Source organism: Pollachius pollachius, assembly GCF_949987615.1.
Source record: "Pollachius pollachius genome assembly, chromosome: 14".
Lineage (NCBI taxonomy): Eukaryota > Metazoa > Chordata > Actinopteri > Gadiformes > Gadidae > Pollachius > Pollachius pollachius.
This window is the reverse complement of record NC_136947.1, coordinates 1191756-1214606: the sequence shown is the minus strand read 5'-3', so window position 1 is coordinate 1214606 and position 22851 is coordinate 1191756. Positions and strand designations below refer to the sequence as shown.

Here is a 22851-nt window from a genome sequence, read left to right as displayed (position 1 = left end):
TTATGGTGGAAAATAAGTATTTGGTCAATAACAAAAGGTCATCTCAATACTTTGTTACATGCCCTTTGTTGGCAATGACAGAGGTCAAACATTTTCTGTAAGTCTTTACAAGGTTTTCACACACTGCTGCTGGTATTTTGGCCCATTCCTCCATGCAGATCTCCTCTAGAGCAGTGATGTTTTTGGGCCTTCGCTGGGCAACACAGACTTTCAACTCCCTCCAAAGATTTTCTATGGGGTTGAGATCTGGAGACTAGCTAGGCCACTCCAGGACCTTGAAATGCTTCTTACGAAGCCACTCCTTCGTTGCCCGGGCGGTGTGTTTGGGGTCATTGTCATGCTGAAAGACCCAGCCACATTTCATCTTCAGTGCCCTTGCTGATGGAAGGAGGTTTTCACTCAAAATCTCACGATACATGGCCCCATTCATTCTTTCCGTCACACGGATCAGACGTCCTGGTCCCTTGGCAGAAAAACAGCCCCAAAGCATGATGTTTCCACCCCCATGCTTCACTGTAGGTATGGTGTTCTTTGGATGCAACTCAGCATTCTTTCTCCTCCAAACACGACGAGTTGAGTTTTAACCAAAAAGTTCTATTTTGGTTTCATCTGACCATATGACATTCTCCCAATCCTGTTCTGGATCATCCAAATGCTCTCTAGCAAACTTCAAACGGGCCCGGACATGCACTGGCTTTAGCAGGGGGACACGTCTGGCACTGCAGGATTTGAGTCCCTGGCGGCGTAGTGTGTAAGTGATGGTAGCCTTTGTTACTTTGGTCCCAGCTCTCTGGAGGTCATTCACTAGGTCCCCCCGTGTGGTTCTGGGATTTTTGTTCACCGTTCTTGTGATCATTTTGACCCCACAGGGTGAGATCTTGCGTGGAGCCCAAGATCGAGGGAGATTACCAGCGGTCTTGTATGTATTCCATTTCCTAATAATTGCTCCCACAGTTGATTTCTTCACACCAAGCTGCTTACCTATTGCAGATTCAGACTTCCCAGCCTGGTGGAGGTCTACAATTGTGTTTCTGGTGTCCTTTGACAGCTCTTTGGTCTTGGCCATAGTGGAGTTTGGAGTGTGACTGTTTGAGGTTGTGGACAGGAGTCTTTTATACTGATAAGGAGTTCAGACAGGAGCCTTTAATACAGGTAACGAGTGGAGGACAGAGGAGCCTCTTAAAGAAGAAGTTACAGGTCTGTGACAGCCAGAAATCTTGCTGGTTTGTAGGTGACCAAATACTTATTTTCCACCATAATTTGCAAATAAATTCTTAAAAAATCAGACCGTGATTTTCTGGATTTTTTTTTCATTTTGTCTCTCATAGCTGAGGTTTACCTATCATGAAAATTACAGGCCTCTCTCGTCTTTTTAAGTGGGCGAACTTGCACAATTGGTGGCTGACTAAAATACTTTTTTGCCCCACTGTATATATATATATATATATAGTAGTACATCACTTATCTATTATATTTTACTACCAAATATTTGGTTTTACAAGACATGAATCTTCAGCATACACTTTTTTTTTATCTAAAGCAACTTACAAGTGAGGCTGACTAGGTATACAAACCAAATGGAGAAGCTACAACAATTTTTTGGTTCCTAAAAGTCATTGTGGTCGTTCTGGTCAGTGTTTCTCAAGGTGCATGAACTTGCTCTCTCATGGTTTGTCTGTTATGACACCAGAAAATGAAGGCAGGCTAGTTCTCTAACCCCATTGGTTGGCTTGTGCTGAAACAGGAAGTAACTGATGGGTGTCAGTCAGAGCACCAGCAACAGCTGACCTCTGACATTGTTTCTTCATATAGTTTATCTTATTTTTCAATTTTCATAAAGACAGCCAATGAAGATTTCACATATTTATTTAACAATGTCCTGCAATGCACTGGATAAATTCATACAACAGCTGACTGTAGCGTGGCACAGAATGCAAACCCAAAGGCTCAGTCTGGTGCTACACATTTATTATTTGGGTTCCTGCAAAATGCAAGAAAATGAACTTGTCAGTGACAATGACTACACAGTACTTCAGTTGTACTCATCTGCAGGGAATCTCATTGTCTGACGTAATCAAAATAACAAAAATAACAATGCATAAAAATAAATCCATAACATTATACTATTGCCCACAAAATCAATACAATAGGACACAATGGTGAAATACAGTTTAGACCCCTTCGTATTTACAGACAGATATTATAACAGTAAAACACCAGTTTCTTAATGAACCTTCATAAATGGCCATAACAGTTCCCAGAATCATAACATGAGCAGCGGGCTCCCTCGTAAGGGCTCATTGTCAAGGCATCCGCCACGTGCCCGTACCACCATCCTAACATGGCGGCCGCAACACCACATTAGCTGCTAACTGGCTAATCAAGACGGTGATGCGGTGAGCCACTCATAAACACCTTATAACATAACACAGTGTTATCATTGTTATGTTCTAATAATGTTATGTTCTAATAACATGGTCACACTGTGATACATGGGTTTGCTGTATGTTGCTAAATAGTGGTTACGGTTCCTTTAAGAGACTGTGGGATTATTGTGGGATGCGACGTGACATATAATGCGCGCGCATTGTAAAACAAGGAAGTGTTGATCGACACATGAGACTCAAGTAAGAAATGCAGTGTACGTTCTGAAGCAACACGTGTGCGTGTCAGTCTTTCACACACAACAATCATCATACGGTGCAACCATTCTCTCCACTCCCCGTTCTAGCCTAATATCACCAGCTTACCTGCAAAATGCAAGAAAATGAACTTGTCAGTGACAATGACTACACAGTACTTCAGTTGTACTCATATGCAGGGAATCTCATTGTCTGACGTAATCACGCGAGATTTTCACCCTGTTACTTTCCCCAACTCTGCTGCTACTGTAGCGCATTTGCCACCTACTGGCGATTTATGGGTAGTACACCGTCACAATTACACTAACAAATATGAATACTGTACGCTGTATTTGAACTCAAAATAATGACTCTCTATCCGTAAACACATATGAACAGGTGGAAAATTTATACACACATTGAATTAAAGAGATACTCATTTAATGAGCGTCAACAGACTTATTGCGCCACAACTGCATAGGATGAGAGAGACTGTACTGTCATGCACAGGGGCGTAGCCATGATTTTAGGGCCCCATGAAAGGTTATCTGTATTGGCCCCTTTGGTGCACAGGCCACATTTTGTCCACCAATAAAAATAGTTCTAAATGTATTGAAATATTTAACTTAATGTAGACAATATAATGGGGACATATCTGCCAAAAGCTGTCACTGCTGCTTTACTTTTGCTTATTTTGCAGAACATTAACTCTTTTCATCACACTAGTTCAAGTAATTTCTGCATTGTTTTATTTAAAATGTAATAGCCAAATAGCGATATTTCATGACCTATTGATGATTCATATATCACTAAAATTTCTGAGCCCTTTCTAGAGTCCTTACCTCACCTTTAACATATTTTCCTCGCTGCTGGATATACAAGTGTATAATAATTTCCAGAATCTGCTTCATGTGTTTTTGTAGATATGAAAGAGGATTGTTGAATGCATAATTACATTTTGTTGTATCACAATTATTGAATGTTTCATAAAGTTTTATAGTTCTATATACATACACGTTTGTGAATTGTAGTTGCATATGAACATCGTGGTTGCAGATCTATATATATATATATATATATATATATATAGAATCTATCAGTTCTATATATACGGATCTCGATCCACGCATGTCTATTGCATTCACAGTCTATGTTTTGCTGTAACGTTTTCATAATTTCCCCGGTGCAGGCAAGCTTCAACCCAACGTATGAAGCATCGTGCCTACCTCATTATTGGTTCAGGCAGGATCACGCAGGTTACACACGAGGGCTATACATTTGGTTTTGAATATAGTTTACACTACCTCCGGAGATGGTATGACAACTGTTGTCTACATGGAACCAGGCACCTTCATGGAAAATCTGATACAAGTGTAAACCTTTTTTTTTACTTTGTTGACATCGAACTTTCTTTTTTGTTAGGTCTAGAAGTGAAGCGCTTCCTGGCCCAACCAGGGTAATTCAATATGCCCCCCCTAATAATCCTCCTGTACAATTGGCTGACTCATTAATTCCCTCACTCTCCACCTCAAGCTGGTGCGTGGTGAGCGTTCTGGCGTAGATTGGCTGCCGTCCCAAGTGTCCCGAGTCCATCGGGACACTTTTTATGGCATTATATTCATCAACTATTTAATCATTTATATTCATTTCTATTAATCATGAAAACACTACTCATTAGACATGAGCAAAGTTGACTTTTTGCGAGATTGAGAAGTTCATGTGATAACTAATAAGGTGAGAAATATGTATCTTAGATGCAACATATGCTTGCTTTATTACAAATTATTTTTTTAAAGAGCTTGCGGGGATCACTGATGCTGCCAGCTGATCGTCAAGTTGTGTAGCTTCAGTGCTACACAAAAGGGCGCTTGTATCTTATCCAAGGGCGTCAGTTTGTTTTTAGAAGTGGTGGGGACAATAACCATAAGCTTGAGTGTGGTTTGAAAAGTGGTGGGTACCCTTATGTAAGCTATTCATCCATTCAACGCTGCATTAAAATATGCTCTGCAGTGTATTGTCAGGTGTTGAAAAACCAGTTTGTGTTTTGGCTTGTTTTGCAAAACGACGTTGGAAACACCAGGGTATTGGCGCTCGGGATTTCGGATATGTAATACTAATACACACAGGACAAAGAAAAGTGTTGGCAATTTAACACTTATCTTGACATCAACAAAGTTTACCAGACAATCAATTGCAGACTGTAAAGGGGGTAGGCTACGAAATGAAACGAGGTACTACTGAGCATCAGCCTTTTGAAGAAGAGCAAGGGTTGCTGGTCGCATAATGTTATGCTGCATTAAAAAATTAAAAAAACAAGCACCCAGAGGAGAATTGCATGATCTGCCAAATCCTGACCACCAGTAAACACTCGCGAAGGACCAATTCACACTTCACTCGTTACATCATGAGCAAATTGCCCGCAAATAAAATCCCCTAGAGTTTAGATAATCACACAGCAGGTTATACGATATTTATGTCAGGATAGGCCTGAGCCTACCACTGGCTCCAAGTCCAACGTCAAATATTTCAATCAGACAAAACAACTCTAACCACATTGGCATAGCAATCGAACCGTGTGTAGCTGCTACTAGCTGCAATCTATATCTTGAGCACCAACCAGAATCAGATGATCACAATCGCTTAGGACCGTGGCGTGGGTAACCTAGCCAGGTCATCACGAGCAAACAAAACCAGCAGCAAAGTTTACGTAAACCAATTTCTTACCTTATGTGGCCCTCCACATGCAGGCTAGTTGATGTATCCATATTCCACGTTATCCAGTGTCACAAACATGCTTTTTACAGGAAGCAAAAGGACCGCCTATTTTCTGAATAAAAATTTCAATTTTGGCTGTCTGTCTTGAAACTTCTTTATTATAACGCTGTGTGTACAGACAGCCCACGTAGCCGCCTGCCCCCTCCCCCTCGCGATGATATAAAAACAACAAACATTCGCTATTATAAGGCTATTCAAGTGGATCCATAATGTCTAAGAGAAAAGCGGGAAGCGATATAAGATCCTTTTTCAGCAAGCAAAAATGCGCTGTAAGTTTAGAGAAATCTACAAATCAACTTGTTTTACGATGTTTGATATTAACTCGGTTAACTGCTAGTTCTCATCTACTGCTAACGTTAACGGTCAGCTAGCAGTTACACTGCAGTTAGCTACATACCGGCTTTAGCTAGTCTATGCTTTGCCTACTACAAATTTGTCTTCCACTTTTATTGGTTGAGTCACGTGGAATACCTTTTGTACAGTAGCGATTGTTTCTAGTGTTCCTGTTCCATGATATTGCGTTAGCCTTCGCAAGTACTAGAAGTCATAAAAGCTAGCCTTCCAAGTTCACGTTCTCTCATTTCACAATGTTCGATCTGTATGCGCCACCATGGGAATGCAGACTCATGTCATTTTACAACGCTATATGATTATCCATACTATTCATAAGAAAAAACAGAATATACCCTAAAACTATGCAAAAAACAAGTATGATTTACCCCAAATCTATGCTAAAACGTTAAATAAAAACCAAACACAAGTGCCAATAAATGTTTGTTTTATTTATGAACCATCTGTCATCAGGAAAAGGAACCAAGTGCAACAGAACAAAACAAAGAAGTGCAGGGACCGGGAGCTGTGGAGGTGAGGGTCACATAAGGAAAACTTGAACATTCAGAAACTATAACATGAAACATTACTAACAAAGTTTAACATTTTCATAAGGAACCGGAACTGAGTGGAACAGAACTAAACAAAGAAGCTCAGGAACAGGGGGTTGAGAATGTAGAGGTGCAGCAGGTGAGGTTTCTAAAAAAAAAAATATGCTATTGCACAATTTAAAACATACACTACAGACAATTATAGTGAAGTGGGCAGGGCTACAACTACAACAAATATTAAGTGCAATTATGAACAAAAAACATAAATAAAACATTTCAGGGAACTATTTAAAGAAATACTACCAAATTATCATCCATGTCACTGACTACATTACAGGAGGAGGTGCCTCAGCAGGAGGGACAACAGGATAACCCTTCCCAAACAGAGGAAGAGCTCAATACCCCTGAGGATATTTTAGTTTCCCCATACCAACCAGATGCACAGCTAATTGAGCCACAAACTCTGCCCAACCGCACTCTCCGATTCCAGGAGAGCTGGTTCAAAGACTACCCCTGGCTACATTACAGTTCTGAAATTAAAGGAGTTTTGTGTTTCTACTGTGTAAAGGCCTTTAAACATAATATTCCAACAATGGCCAGAAATACAGAACAAACCTTCATTTCCTTGGGGTTCAGGAACTGGAAGAAGGGTAGGGGGGCGTTCGACAAGCACACCAACAGTAAGGCACACATTGTTGCTGTAAACAAACACACACATACACACAACTCTGTCAGGATGCAACTTTGCAGCATCTCAGAAAAATCACACACACACACACCAAGTTCAGTGCTGCCACATTCTTAATTTTGGATTACAATACTCTTGGTAATGTTGTAATAATGTAGTAGGCTAATCAAACAGTTCAGTGTGGTTCAGAATAATTAATAAATAATCCATAATCCATTTCAAATACTTGTTTTCCTGATTCTTTACAATTCATAAAATAGTTAACCCGTCTTTGGTCATCAGTCAACAAACAACTAAGCTAAGGTTAGCATTTCGCTAAGCATTACTTTTCCTCCCGAGATCCCGCTAATGTTGTGTTATAAAGTAAAGGGAAACAACAAGATACCTATTCTTCCTCCACCTCTCTCGCTTCTCTGCTTGGTGTCGGGTATAGTTTGCCTCCCTCGCTCTGGTAACGTCACGTAGGCCTACCTCACGTGGAAAAAAAATAAACAAAGCTCCGAATACTGATTCAAGCTTCGAATACTATTTTTCCGAACGAGTATTCGAATAATTCGGGCCAGCCCTAAAACTGATAGCAGCTAATATTATTCACTTTCGCTCACTCCAAATTAGTTAACACTGTAACCGCAAACAATTAGCTACAACGTGGTCTTGCCTAGCTAGCATATGCTCGGAGGAAACATTATAAACGAACTGTTAGGAATAGTTACCTTGTACATTTTTGAGGAGTCGACTTTCTTGACGCTTGTCGTCTTCAATGCTGCTGCGAAGTGTGTGGAAAGCGTCTGTAAAACAACTATTAGGCTGCCTTCCAACTGCCAAGCGTAGTTGTAGGCCTGCTGGAATGACTAACCACAGGAGCTCGCGCGGCGCGGCACTGAATGAGAGATACTGATGATCAGAATCCCGCCCCCTCATTTGCTCCACTCACAGCCAGCTGTTGTGCATGCTGTGACTTGTGAGGATGTCTTCGTGCGCGCCTATCGCATGATTTAGACTCGACGATTTCGGTTGAGTATGTGGGGAGATTTTTTTTTTTTTTTTTCGGTCGCAAAAGTGGGGGGGACAAAATTCGTATTTTAGAAAGTGGGGGGGACATGTCCCACCCGTCCCCCCCGTAATCGACGCCTATGATCTTATCCATCATATGTGTATCGGCAAATAATTGTGCAATCACACTGACCTATAGATTCTGTTATTTGCCCGGCAGCAGTGGACAGCCCATGACCATCTTATTAGACTGATATTTTAATTATATAGCATGTAGATCCATTCAATCCCATGTATTCTGCACCGTCTAGCCCAGTGTTTCCCAAACTTCTTTTTTGGGAACCCATTTTAATGTTCATTAAAATGGGTTCCCAAAAGTTCATTAAAATGGGTTCCCAAGTTCATCCCAAAAATGAACATTCCTGAACATTTTTACTGCCAATTCCACATCCTATATGAACTTAAACATGCCATTTCGAAGAGATAAATAACAACTTTGTTTTATGCACTTGTTATTAAAAACATAATACACATATTAAATACTTTATAAATTATACCAAATAAATGCATTTAGGTGGAGTTAACATCACCTGTTTTGGCTATCTCATTGTTTTAATTTCCTCTCATCAGTAAAACAAACACAATGTACATTAGCCTTTCAACTAAATTCAATGTTATAAGTAAAATCATCAGAACAATGCAAACATTCAGTACTATCAACTACTTCCTGTTTTTTAAATGCTAATGTATAAAATAATAATAAAAAAAAATAAAAGTCTTAATTTTTTTAATTCTTTTTTTATTTACATTTATTTGGCGACCCAATTGAAATCTCCCGACTAGGGATGTCACGAGAACCGATACTTCAGTACCAAGTCGACGCCACCATTCTAGAAACGTGACGGTACTCATCTACAGTACCGTAGGTACCGGGGATGCAATTCCTCCGGACGTCATGTGGGCAGCATATACACCTACGAGTGTTGGAGTCTGCCGTGAAATGCCAAAGGAACACGGAAGATGGCAACTGCAGCTGCAGCGAGTGCGACGGCTCCGCCTCGACTCGTGGAAGAAATAATAGCAAGAGTCGTGTCTGGAAGTACTTTGCGTTTGAGGCGGATGATCGGGGGTTAATAGATTCTCAAAAACCTATGTGCCAACGGCGCCATCGAGCTTTTCAAACCAAAGGAGGAAACACTTCCAACTTATCGAAGCACCTCAAAGACAGACATCAAGATTTATTCAAAGAATTCAAGTTGAGTGAGTTTCAGGTCATGTTCACGTTACATTAACAACGTATCCAAAGTGTTATCTTGGTTGTCCTTATCCTGAAATACACCGTAAAAAGCGAGGGGCGCATTTCCACAGAGCCTACCGTGTAGCCCCGTTTACGGTTACACACATAGCGCCACACGACAAACAACCACCACACACGTCAGTTTAATCCACTTCCATTTATTTGCTCAACATGATACATATTTCACGCCGTCAACAATGCATTCATTTGTATATCCAACGCAACGCTTACATTCATTCGTTTATAGTGGTGCAACGGATCATGGATTACCCGTGATCCGTACGGATCAACCCTCACGGTTTGGGACGCAAGTGATCCGTGGATCGGCTGACTATGCATAAACAAAAATGTTGAGTGTTCACGTGATCAACGCATGTTTAAAGGACAATTCCGGTATTTAGCACATGGAGCCCCCTCTCAGGTTTGTCTAGGATGAAATATAGTGGTTGACACAGAAATGTTGACTATTGATGCTGTCTTTGGTATTTGGCTCATTTCGAATCGCCCCTGCCTTCTTCACAACGGCTTGGAACGCTATAAGTGCTCCGAGACCGGAAATGACGTCACAACTCGGAAGGCTGGTGCCCGAGGCATCTGGAACACACCATTACTCCAGGGTTGGCCGTATCCATTCACGCCCAGTCTCGTGCTCAAATTCGACTCATCGCGAGCTCACGGAGATGCCGTTCGCCGATACCCCCCGTGGCTGGTCGTGACCCGTCGATACCTCTCTGTTCGTCATGATCGATACCAACGACATTAAACATAACAATGCAATGTAAATCGTCCTCTATCGAAGTACTCGGTGCTTATCGAGCATCGTATAGTCGTGCATCCGAACTGAGTTAGAAAAGAAACAAGGAAAACAAACATGTCTTGTTAAACTAAAGGAAATAAGAAATAACTGTAATGTTCAACACTACTTTATGCCTTGTTGAAACGTCTGTCCCGAAAGTTGGAGATGTTCACACTTATGTTAGGTTACACTCATTATCACACAGTTCAAATATTACATCCACACGTCTGGTTACATCATCGTTTGTTCAACTACAAATTATTCACAGGGGTTCAAAAGAGTATAGCTTGTATTAATGATGGAATGACACCAACCTATATACCTTATGATCTTAAATATGGAATTCCACACAAGCACATCTTGCTGGTCTTTGCCACAAACACATATTCCCTGATCACCTTGAATATATTAAAAGCATAACTCAGGACCATGTGGAATCAAACAGAACTTCTAGTTTCCTGGTTAACGTGTAGTTGAGCAGAGCACATGGGACTGCCCTGATGAAGCTGGCTCCCAAGCCGTTGTAATATCCTCTCAGTCCGTGCCTTGCGTAGATTCCAGTAAATCCTTGTAGTACACTTGAGGTGGGATGTGAAACCGCACAGAAAGCTGGAAGACAGACATACCAAATATGAAACAATATGTCTTATGTTTAAACAAAAATATGCAGCTTGGCTTGAATTATTCCTTTAGAAACCATTCATAAGAAAGTGTTAAAGTTTAAATAATGAAATAACAAATCCACAGCGCAGAGCTGCATACTTCCAATCTAACAGGCATTCACATCTGGGTCTGTGTATTGGTCCAAATGAAATGTGAAATGTACCCTGGGCCTGTTGCTGTGTTCGTATCACCGCCAGTGGGTAGCTGGTCACTTGTCCAGAGGCAAAGGCCACGAAGCTGAAGAAAAACAGCTGGGAGTCGCTGTTGTAGGACGGATCATTTCTGGCCCAGTTCACAATGCTCTTTAATAAGGAAAGCAAATACAGTTATCTGGTGTGGGTCTGGAACCAGGAAAGCCTTATTCACCTAGACATTTTCTTCTGCTTTCACACATACAGTGGGGCAAAAAAGTATTTAGTCAGCCTCCAATTGTGCAAGTTCTCCCACTTAAAAAGATGAGAGAGGCCTGTAATTTTCATCATAGGTATACCTCAGCTATGAGAGACAAAATGAAAAAAAAAAATCTAGAAAATCACATTGTCTGATTTTTAAAGAATTTATTTGCAAATTATGGTGGAAAATAAGTATTTGGTCAATAACCAAAGGTCATCTCAATACTTTGTTACATGCCCTTTGTTGGCAATGACAGAGGTCAAACGTTTTCTGTAAGTCTTTACAAGGTTTTCACACACTGCTGCTGGTATTTTGGCCCATTCCTCCATGCAGATCCCCTCTAGAGCAGTGATGTTTTTGGGCCACACGGACTTTCAACTCCCTCCAAAGATTTTCTATGGGGTTGAGATCTGGAGACTGGCTAGGCCACTCCAGGACCTTGAAATGCTTCTTACGAAGCCACTCCTTCGTTGCCCGGGCGGTGTGTTTGGGGTCATTGTCATGCTGAAAGACCCAGCCACGTTTCATCTTCAGTGCCCTTGCTGATGGAAGGAGGTTTTCACTCAAAATCTCACGATACATGGCCCCATTCATTCTTTCCGTCATACGGATCAGACGTCCTGGTCCCTTGGCAGAAAAACAGCCCCAAAGCATGATGTTTCCACCCCCATGCTTCACTGTAGGTATGGTGTTCTTTGGATGCAACTCAGCATTCTTTCTCCTCCAAACACGACGAGTTGAGTTTTTACCAAAAAGTTCTATTTTGGTTTCATCTGACCAAATGACATTCTCCCAATCCTCTTCTGGATCATCCAAATGCTCTCTAGCAAACTTCAAACGGGCCCGGACATACACTGGCTTTAGCAGGGGGACACGTCTGGCACTGCAGGATTTGAGTCCCTGGCGGCGTAGTGTGTTAGTGATGGTAGCCTTTGTTACTTTGGTCCCAGCTCTCTGGAGGTCATTCACTAGGTCCCCCCGTGTGGTTCTGGGATTTTTGTTCACCGTTCTTGTGATCATTTTGACCCCACAGGGTGAGATCTTGCGTGGAGCCCCAGATCGAGGGAGATTATCAGTGGTCTTGTATGTATTCCATTTCCTAATAATTGCTCCCACAGTTGATTTCTTCACACCAAGCTGCTTACGTATTGCAGATTCAGACTTCCCAGCCTGGTGTAGGTCTACAATTGTGTTTCTGGTGTCCTTTGACAGCTCTTTGGTCTTGGTCATAGTGGAGTTTGGAGTGTGACTGTTTGAGGTTGTGGACAGGTGTCTTTTATACTGATAAGGAGTTCAAACAGGTGCCATTAATACAGGTAACAAGTGGAGGACAGAGGAGCCTCTTAAAGAAGAAGTTACAGGTCTGTGACAGCCAGAAATCTTGCTGGTTTGTAGGTGACCAAATACTTATTTTCCACCATAATTTGCAAATAAATTCTTAAAAAATCAGACAATGTGATTTTCTTGATTTTTTTTTTTCATTTTGTCTATCATAGCTGAGGTTTACCAATGATGAAAATGACAGGCCTCTCTCGTCTTTTTAAGTGGGAGAACTTGCACAATTGGTGGCTGACTAAATACTTTTTTGCCCCACTGTACATGTAAGACCTAATGTTCTCCGATATTCTCCTGATGGGAATATGTGTGAACAACATATCCTGACATTTGTACCCTGGGAATCTCTTGAAAAAGTACTACCCCTGAGGTAGTATTTTATCCATAGGAAATGTAAATGACCATATATGTGAATGAGGAGTTGAAATTCGGTATTTCTCACACCACTTGAGTGGGCGTGTTGATGACGCTTCGGTGTTCATTTGCATTTCATTGAGTGGCAACCTAAATTATAATCAGCCTGTTGCCTTTTGTTCGCTGAATTGTTAGAAAATATTTAAATGTTGGAACTGCTTTTCAGAGTCATTCGTGGTGAACCCTAAAAGTACACATCAAACAATAAATTACAATACATGAGTTCACAGCTGCACGCGTTTATAGAAAATGTTTTTTTTTACAACCGTTCTTCCACTCTCTGTTTTCTCAGTTAAACACAAAAAGCAACTACATTTTTCCCAGTGTTTGTTACATGTGAAATTAGTCAAAAAAAATACGCTTTCTTTCTCCGGTAACGCAGTCGTTCGCAACGCCTTTCTTCTTCGTCGTTTATATTTGTCTCTAACTCATGCTCCAATCTTCCATCGATCGATGCTGGATGTTGTGGATGAAACAGAATATATGATGCATCGTTGCAGCAACATTTAAGATGATTGCGTTGAGTTCTGCCTCCATACTTTCTGTGACAGTGGCAGCACTTATCCCGCTTGTTGCGTACTTAGACCCTAGCAACATCCCGCCCCTTGCAAGCCCCCCTAAACCCCCCGTTGATTCTATTGATGTCTGAACAACATCGATGTCCGCATATGAAGCATCAACTGTGCATCACCCTCAGGGTCGAATCTCCTAATATACAAATGTAGCGAAAATGCATAGGACATGTGTGAAAACGGCTTTTGTATATGTGGGAATTTTACAATGCATATCCTCTTTAAAATAATTTCATAATTTCACTCGACGTTCATAATGGCTGCACATTTGATAATTAAACACTTTGACCGACTTTTTAACCGAACATATCTAGACTTTTAAACCGTGTCTTCTGAAGAGCAAGCTTGAACCCTGGCGGTGCACAGTGTGCCCGCTGTAGGCTCACCTGATGCACGGCGCACTCCACGCCCGCGTACGGGATCATGCAGAGCAGGCTGGGCCCGAAGCCCCGGTAGAAGGAGGCCAGCGACTCGTTGCGGTAGACGGAGCGCGCGCACTCCACCATGCCGTTGTAGGTGGCGCTGTGCTGCAGGTTCAGCCTCACCTTCAAGACCTGTACAGTGGAGGTATCAGCTGTTACAAAACGGACCACAGCCCAAAGTGTAATCCTGCACGATGGCCCTTTCCGGCAGCAGCTATTAACTCCATAAAACCAATATCGGAACTATCGGAAACCTGGAGCCTATAAACCTATTTATGAATATACTTCTTTATTTTGTATATTTTCATATACCTATGTGACATACAAAAATAAAGTAATACCAAATTAGAGTTTTACTACTAAGCAACCTGTAACATCATCTACTTTATAGGAAACAGCGAGGAGTCAGGCCTTTTCGCCTATTGCTAACCCGTAACCACTAACCACACTGTGTCGGTACAGGTTGTTCCATAACGTTGTTATCACATTGTGAGTACATGCTGGTGCATTGTTTAGGTCATAGGGGGACTGGATACCTCTAAAGGGTAGAAGACAGCGTGGGCAAAAGCACCAGAGCCACACCCCAGGCCAAAGCGCTGCTGTACCGACAGGCCTTCCTTGGTCCGATCCTGGGTGTACATCTTCATCTAGGGAATGCAGCGGAGGAGATAAAGTGCCCCACTGTGATCACGGTTAATTTATGGGGTGAGTGTTTTAATAGACCGAAGGAGGAAATACATTTAGTTTTCTGTGTTTGTGTGTGTCCGTGTCCATGTGTGTGCGTGTATGTGCTTGTATCTGTATGTGTGAGTGCACATTGTGTACTTGTGAGCCAGCTACATATCCATAGGTATTCACACCTGAGTGTATATCATGCACTGTAGGGTGGACTGTGGCGTTCCCTTCAGCACGTTGACAACGTTTCCTTGCCACATCGACCGTAGCCCGCCGGCCCTCTGCTTCGCAAACGCCTGTGCAAACGTCTTGGATCCATGGACCTGCATGAAAACAGAGAGTAGATGCATGAAAACAACTGGTGTACAGGCAAATATTCCTGTACTGAGACATTTCTCAGTGACAGACGGAGACATGCAAAAGTATGTCCTTAAGTACACAAATATAGATGATAAATACCTCAGAGAACAGTACATGCAGTGAAAGGGTTAGGGACAGAAATAGTGTTCATAGTTATTATAATGGAACAACTTCTGGGTGTTTACTATCAGCTTTTGACCTCGCACTCGACGATGCAGATCCTTCACCGGATCAGTGCCTCTGCCAACCTAATGCTGCTATCTAAGGGTTTTCATGCTGATGCGGATCAGGAACCTGCAGTTGGGTCTTCAGTCGGTCGATGGGGGCCGTGACCGTTCGAGAGATGGCGTCCGCCAGTCCCGCCGCAAGGACGAACCTCCTCCACACCCCGGAGCCCGACATTCCTTCTGGGAACTCCAAGGAGAGGGGACGACTCTCGCCCACGTCAAAAACCTGCAATGATGATCTATTTACATTTTTGGGGATATTTCCCCTATTGTGGGTCAATTGTTACAGTTTGTGAGTTCCTTATAGCTACTCGTGTTAGCCTTTACAAATACGCAGAACAATATTTATATTTGCATGGGAGACCTTTTCCAAGCCATGTTGCTCACTCTGTGGCGGTTCTAGTGCTAATCATGTTATAAACATTAGGCGAATATCACAGTCTTACCAAACTGTGTTTCCAAGACGACACCAGTTCACCAATGTTATCTGCTGGGTTGAGAATGATATGGTGTAGGAATTCCCCCCAGTCCACTGTCATAGAGTTATCCTTGTCCATCCTAAAAGGAAAGTACCGTCTTCATTGGTTCATTTACAAATTCACCAGCTACTCACAGACTATTATTACTCTACTGTGTCGTTTGTGAGCCATTATTCCCTATTCCCAATGAATGCTGATGGAAATAGGACATAGCAAGAGAGATTGCTATTGTGACACCGTTTTAAACAATGCTACATTTATGTAATTCACTTTTTCCTTTTTATTCCAATAATTATTTGAGGGGGAAAAAAGTCTTACATTTGTATTATTCTTTTTGCATTCGGCTGTGAAATGCTCACTCCTAACTCCTTAAACAAACAAATGATATCGTCCTGGTCAATCAACCCTGATCAGAGAAGAGATGATATGAGTACACAAGTCAAATATATGTATATTTTACAAAGCTATTTTCTTTATGTATAATGTTCCTTCGTTCATGTTTTCATCCTGTAGAGAGCCCACAAATGTATTTCTGCTACAAAGTTCTGTGGTAGGCTATAAAAGTCGAACAATCTGTCGGTACTGCACTCCAAGTGTTCACCCTGTTTATTCCATGGCTACTTACCACACTTGTTCTTGTCAAGCTCATGGAAGTGAATTTTCCATTTTTTCTCCCTGTCCGTCATGTAATGGAGGAATTCATTGTAATCCAATCTACCATCTTTGTCTTGGTCGTAGCCTTCAAGGATGTTCTGTTGAAGTAGTCTGTGTTAAGGCTAATCCATCAGTAGGCAGTGAGCATAGCTTAACAGCACAAGCTTGTATTATCAAGGTGATCCTTAGCCTACCTTAACCTTCTTTTCAGTGGGTAGGATTCCCGATTTTTTCATCTCATTGTGAAGCTCATCCACTGATATGAAGCCATTATTATCCTTATCTAGTTTAACAAATAAACCACGAAAGTTATCCATGATTAATTTGAAATGGTCTCAGGTAGCTTTAGATTTTTTTTTCAAAATAAGAACATTTAGAAAATGAATACAAAACGGTCGCTGTTGATGGACCTCCGTATACAGACGCTGAGTCATTGACATGGCTTTAGTCAATGGCAATGCGGTAAAGGCCTATCCGTTCTATTGCTCTCCATCCCTGAAGGACAGCAGACCCCTTATTGTAACCAGCCATAGCGCGTAGTCTCCACCAGGTGTCCCTGTTGTTTCAAAGTAGTAAAATGCCCATGCCCGAAGAGAAACCCCTTTGTAGGCTATGATAATTATGTAAGGCGGATAATCATCATCTATTCAGTTCATTTTGTTTGTTTTGAGTTTTTTTTGAAATTGTAATATTGTATCTCTTATTGACAATTCATATAATTGCGCTGTACTTTCCCGTCTCGGAATAACAAGTATTATTAATAGGTAATAATAAAATCTTTATCAAATTGTGCAGCTTTTCCTCACAGAGAAATCCATTAGTAAACAACACAATGTGGTTCTAATGAAACCATTCTGTTGACCAATTGCCTCGAGGAGAAAGGCTTGAGGTATAAAACGTCCAGACGTGTCTCGTCACAAATTTGGCGTCCGCTCAAACACACACGCACTACAGCTGTTCCCAATGTCTGTCATGTCGCGTCCAGTTTTTTTTATTGAACTACAATAACTCGTTGTCGCACCTGGGGGGGCTTTCCAAAGGGTAAATGTGTAAATGACGTGCCTCAGCACTCGCTTTCTAGAAAGAGCTGCTGAATTCCAATGTTCAGCCCGGACGCAGGGGAGTGCGTAATGGCTATTTAGAGAGGGTACCACGTCACGGATAAATAACACAGGGTACACGGCGTTTATGAACAGCCTCCGGACGATAACAGTCCCAAGTCACCCTCTTCCTCTCGTGGTTTTAATAGCGAGTAGTAGGCCTACCAAAGGCATAGCGGTACATCTACTGCCGCCATATCGCACGGTTTTCTGGATTCATTTTCTTTTGGGACTGACAGCACCCGCCGACCGCGCCGAGCAGCAGCTTTTCCAGGCGGGGACGTTTTTGGGGGAAAATGGGGAAAGATTACTATAAAATACTGGGGATTTCTAAAGGAGCCGCGGATGAGGACATCAAAAAAGCATACAGAAAGCAGGCCTTGAAATGGCACCCCGACAAAAACAAGGCAGCCAATGCCGAGGAAAAATTCAAGGAGATCGCCGAGGCGTATGAAGTCCTCAGTGATCCCAAGAAGAGGGAGATTTATGACCAGTACGGAGAGGAAGGTAATGTTGCTATAAACACATCCACGTCGTTGCTGGGGCATGGCATGCTATTTTTGATAGCCTACTAAAAATGAGACATGGCTACCAAACTCGTAATGGAACTGTCTCTGGCCTATAAATCATCCTTCCCGAATTATCGCTAATCGAAGTCTAAAAGTCTACCTACATGGAAGACCGACCTAGATCATGTTCATGACGCTCATCTCCGTTATTCCTTTTAGAGGAAACCGTCAGTCTACATTCAACAGATGTGGAGCTTGATAATGAAGTAGCTGCCACTGTTCCTATACCTTCTAGTTACTTTACATTTTATTCATGTTTTGAATGTCGTTTTGCTGCCATACACCACTTTTTGCGGTTTCCTGGCATGACTTCTCCCAGTAGCCTACTGATGGTTCCCACCCATCTACAGCCAGGCTAGGTTCTGGATTGGGAATGCTCCCTAAAAGGCTACTGGAAGAAGTTCTTACATTCCATTATGTAGAGCTGTGTAGAATAATAATAAAAAAAACCTAAAACTAAAACTATGCCATCATAACCATCTTTAGCCCTACTGTAAGTAATAATACGCTTGCATGCAATAATGTTTGTAACAAATGCACTTATTGTAAGTCGCTTTGGATAAAAGCGCCTGCTAAATGCCCTAAATGTAAAATCTAAATGTAAATGTCATAATAACAATAAAATAAAAGGTGTTTCATTCCTAATGCATTCATCTCTTAAAGCTACACAGTATTTGCAAATTCTAAAACATCTTTTAACTACAGCTATTTCATTGTTCAATGTCTCCCTTTGAATATGCAAGTGAATAAAAGGGCATGCTTCCGTACAATGACTCCACCAAAACATTCCCAGTTGCACCTGAAATCGCAGTTGGGAATCCATGAATCTGTTACCTTCATAAAGAAGAAGATAACAGATTCTAAATGAAGGAAAGATCCAGTCATAGGATGAACTTTCTCAAAATTAAAAAAGATTCGCAATCTGTTGTTTTATGCATAAACTAGTGGTTCATGAAATAAATTATTATATATGTGTCATTAAAAACACCTCCACCATGACACATGAACTAATGGCTCAAGTGAAGTCCCACACAGCGGAGGTTTAATGCACTGGCTTGTTCCATCCATGTTTCTGTCTTTTAGTAGGCTCAGGTTTAAGGTTATGTCTTTTTATAAACTTAGTGCATCGCATTTATGAATATGACATAACCAGGTTTAGAGCTTCCGGTGGACTGTGACGCATGTAAAAGATAGTTGCTTTGAAAAACAGAGTTCAAGTATGAATACTCATCCTACATAGAATTACTCAAGAGCCTCAAAATCCTACCTCAGCCCGAGCCCTGAGGAAAACCCCCCACCGTAAAATCAAAAGCTTTCTAAATGGGTGACAGAGTTGTTTGACAAGTGTTACTTGTTAACCATACATTCTAATATGTATTTGATAGGTAACACTTGCTCGTCAAATACACATTAGAATGTATGGCTAGCAAGTGTGATTAACCCAATGCTAACCCAAAATATGCAAAAACATAACGAGAACATCGAAACAAACCCCAAAAAGAAAGCAGTAAGTTCTTTACAATACGGCATACTCTCAAAACAGATCGAGTCCCACAGCACTAGTCCTGGCTATGCCCCTGACTGGCAGACCTTGTGTCTTTCTCCCTCTCCACGGCAGGCCTCAAGGGAGGCAACGGCCCCGCCCCCGACGGCCAGGGCAGCAACTTCACCTACACCTTCCACGGGGACCCGCACGCCACCTTCAACACCTTCTTCGGCGGCGCCAACCCCTTCGAGATGTTCTTCGGGCGCAAGGCCAACGGGCGTGGCGGCGGCCTCGGCGGCGACGACGACGACATGGAGGTGGACGGCAACGACCCCTTCGGCTCCTTCACCAGCTTCAACATCAACGGCTTCCCCCGCGAGCGCCACGTGGGCGTGGGCGGCCAGCAGCAGCAGCAGCAGCAGGGGGGCGGGGGGCAGCGGCGTAAGCAGGACCCGGCCATCCACCACGAGCTGAGGGTCTCCCTGGAGGAGGTGTTCCACGGCTGCACCAAGCGCATGAAGATCTCCCGCAAGAGGCTGAACCCCGACGGGCGCACGCTGCGCCACGAGGACAAGATCCTCACCATCGAGATCAAGCGGGGCTGGAAGGAGGGCACCAAGATCACCTTCCCGCGCGAGGGCGACGAGTCGCCCAGCACCATACCCGCCGACATCGTGTTCGTCATCAAGGACAAGCCCCACCCCCACTTCAGACGGGAGGGCTCGGACATTGTGTACGCGGTGCGCGTCAGCTTGAGACAGGTAAGGCGTTGGGGAAGGTGGACGCAGCGGTGACACCACATGATGCGCCTCGTAACATTTTGCCGATTTGCACATTCATTGTGTTTCGGGGTTATTCGATGTACCCAATGGATCCGTCATCACTCATTGGCCGATGTTTTCCGCACTATGGATTAGAGTTTGTATCATGCTTACTAATACATTTCAAGTTATAGACCTGTCACGGGTCGGAGGACATTTGAGTGAGACGTTTCTTTCTCAAATTGGTTTCCAATGAGTATAAATACCCACACCCTTCAGGAGCATGTTATGTCATCTGAATCATGGAGGGGTGAGAAATAAGATCGGCAACACTGTGAGACAGAATGGTAGAGGCTCGCCCACACACAGTTGGTGCAAAGATGTACTAATATGGCCTCTGGCCCACTCGAAAACGTGTAGGCCTTTAGTTCTCAACACCTCTTTTGAGAATATAATAATATCTACTGTTCAAAAACAGACCTGGGGCCGTCCCTGAGTGATGATATGGTCTTGAAATGCATGAAAAACAACAGAGCCCGTTAATCATGTCGTACGACCGTACTGTACCGGAGGAAATGTACATGACTCATTACTTTCTCTAAAGTGTTTAACAGGACACAGTGTCCCCAATGGGAACAGCAGTGAGCAATTGACTAGCTGCTGCCGCTACGCTCTCACGCGACAACTAAACTACTACTTCCTTCTGCTGCATGCTGTGTTTTCAGCCATGTTCCAGCATTGTGTTCCCGGGGCCGATTTCCCAGTGAATCGTATCTGACTACAACATCTTTTATTCCCTGAATGTTCCATCCATTGGTTTTCAACCTTATTAAACCTGATGCTGACACATAATATTGTACTCACATCCATAATATCATCCCAAATATATAATGATTTGAGTTCAATACAATTTCAGTGGGCGGCAGTTGCTCAGGAGTTACTGCAAGGCCGCTAGTTCGATCCCCGGATCCTCCTCGCTCCTCGAGTGTCGAGGTGTTCCTGAGCGAGACGCCTCACCCTGACTGCTCCAGACGAGCTGGTTGTCACCTTGCATGGCTGACACCGCCGTCGGTGTGTGACTGTTAAGCAATATTGTAAAGCGCATTGGGTAAAAGCGCTATACAAATGCAGTACATTTACCCTACTGGGGGGTCAGTGGCTATGGAATATGTGTAGAAACCCAGCCCATTACATTCATAAAAACACAGAGTGAACCTGACAAAGCAACAGTGAAACGCCTCGTTTAAATAAATCAGCTTACCAGCGTGCAGTGATTTGACACTTTTTTTGTCTTTATACTATTGTTGGCTGCACATCACCAGCACCTGAGAATCAAAAGGCTGTGCACAGGGAATTCTTTCTCTTTACAGTGGAGACCCTTTTCCACTGAACCCCTAACATAACCCCTGTGTCGTTACAGTCGCTGTGCGGCTGTTCGGTGACCGTGTCCACCATCGACGGGAATACGTGCAACATGAAGATCACGGACGTCATCAAGCCGGGCATGAGGCAGATCGTGGCCGGCCAGGGCCTCCCTCTGCCCAAGAACCCAGAGCAGAGGGGCGACCTGGTGGTGGAGTTTGACGTGAACTTCCCAGAGACTCTGCCTAGCAACGCCAAGGACGTTCTGAAACGCCACTTACCTGCCTGAGAGGAGGAGGGGAAGGAAACTAAAGAAGAAGGACATGGACGGAACAAGGGGTGATGTCTTAGCACCAGACGAGATCACACAGACAAACACACGCACACACGCACGTATACACAGATATAAGTGCAGATAAACACAATAAGGACATCTGTTGGCTTTATCCGGTGCCCCCCTCCCCCTAAACCCATCCCCCTAACCCTTTCAATGAATGTGCAATTTCTATTTTTCATATATGTGGTGTTTTTATTAATGCCATGCATGTTGCCAAGTAGATGAAGTGTTTATATCTGAAAGTTAACATTGTGTACATGGTTACTCCTTACTTCTCCTCCCACTATTTGTGGTTTTCTTTGATGATGAAGATGCAGATGTGAACAATTGCCAAAGTCCTTGTTATTTTAGAAAACCTGCCCTGTGGTAAAGGACATGTTCTATTCGTTTTTTGTATTCCTTTGACCAGTTTTCACAAATGTATAATCAAGCCACGTTCTTATGTACAGATTCAAGTGTGTATTTTGAGGCAGACCGTGTAATAAAAGATAGATGCTTTTGTAGATATGCTAAAAAAGGCTCAACTAAAGAAACGCAAGTGTACCCTAGAGAAATAGGGTGCAAGGGCCGACTACACTCAAACATTTGGCTATTGCACATTTTAGGTAAGGCCTACGGAACTGTAACTTTGAAATAATGATGCAAACTTCAGCCTACTTTGAAGAAAAATAAAAGTGACATTTATTTTAACAAATTACTATAGTTTGTTGTGACTGTCGACTACCTAAAGATCAGATTTATCAAACTTGATAATAAAATCTATTGCTACATGTTTTTGTTTGTTTTCTACGTTACCAGTGTGTAGTGGGACTGTGTAAATATAGGCTGGCTCTTTGGATTCAGCTGTTAGCAATTAGCTGCCAACATCGAGGCCTTTGCATTTTCCCACAAGGGAGCGCCATATCGCTCATCTTGGCCCAATGGTCCAGCGTGTGCTTTTTTTTATGATTACGCATGTTTACTTGGGCGAATATCCGATGCTTCTTTTTTC

General features: G+C 42.6%; 2 protein-coding genes across 2 annotated transcripts; one reads left to right on the top strand and one right to left on the bottom strand.

The window, feature by feature from the left end:
- Window positions 1-10472: 10472 nt before the first annotated feature.
- Window positions 10473-16562, bottom strand: slc25a24l (solute carrier family 25 member 24, like; the record flags this gene model as incomplete). Its single annotated transcript, XM_079750932.1, has 10 exons — window positions 10473-10660; window positions 10878-11016; window positions 13815-13982; window positions 14387-14497; window positions 14711-14848; window positions 15180-15338; window positions 15559-15670; window positions 15910-15997; window positions 16217-16343; window positions 16440-16562. 10 exons carry the CDS (start codon window positions 16560-16562, stop codon window positions 10473-10475), a joined length of 1353 nt encoding a protein of 450 aa, XP_079607058.1.
- A 926-nt stretch (window positions 16563-17488) lies between these two features.
- On the top strand, window positions 17489-22579 carry dnajb4 (DnaJ heat shock protein family (Hsp40) member B4). Its single transcript, XM_079751540.1, has 3 exons — window positions 17489-17852; window positions 19533-20161; window positions 21582-22579. The coding sequence occupies exons 1-3, from the start codon at window positions 17642-17644 to the stop codon at window positions 21810-21812; spliced, it is 1071 nt and encodes a 356-aa protein (XP_079607666.1). The 5' UTR covers window positions 17489-17641; the 3' UTR covers window positions 21813-22579.
- The last annotated feature ends 272 nt before the right edge of the window (window positions 22580-22851 follow it).

Bases quoted from the DNA above. Each gene is read 5' to 3' on its own strand.
- dnajb4 (XM_079751540.1), top strand. From the start codon at position 17,642: ATGGGGAAAGATTACTATAAAATACTGGGGATTTCTAAAGGAGCCGCG. The intron at 17,853-19,532 runs GTAATGTTGCTA...TCTCCACGGCAG, and splicing joins TGACCAGTACGGAGAGGAAG to GCCTCAAGGGAGGCAACGGC. The intron at 20,162-21,581 runs GTAAGGCGTTGG...GTGTCGTTACAG, and splicing joins TGCGCGTCAGCTTGAGACAG to TCGCTGTGCGGCTGTTCGGT.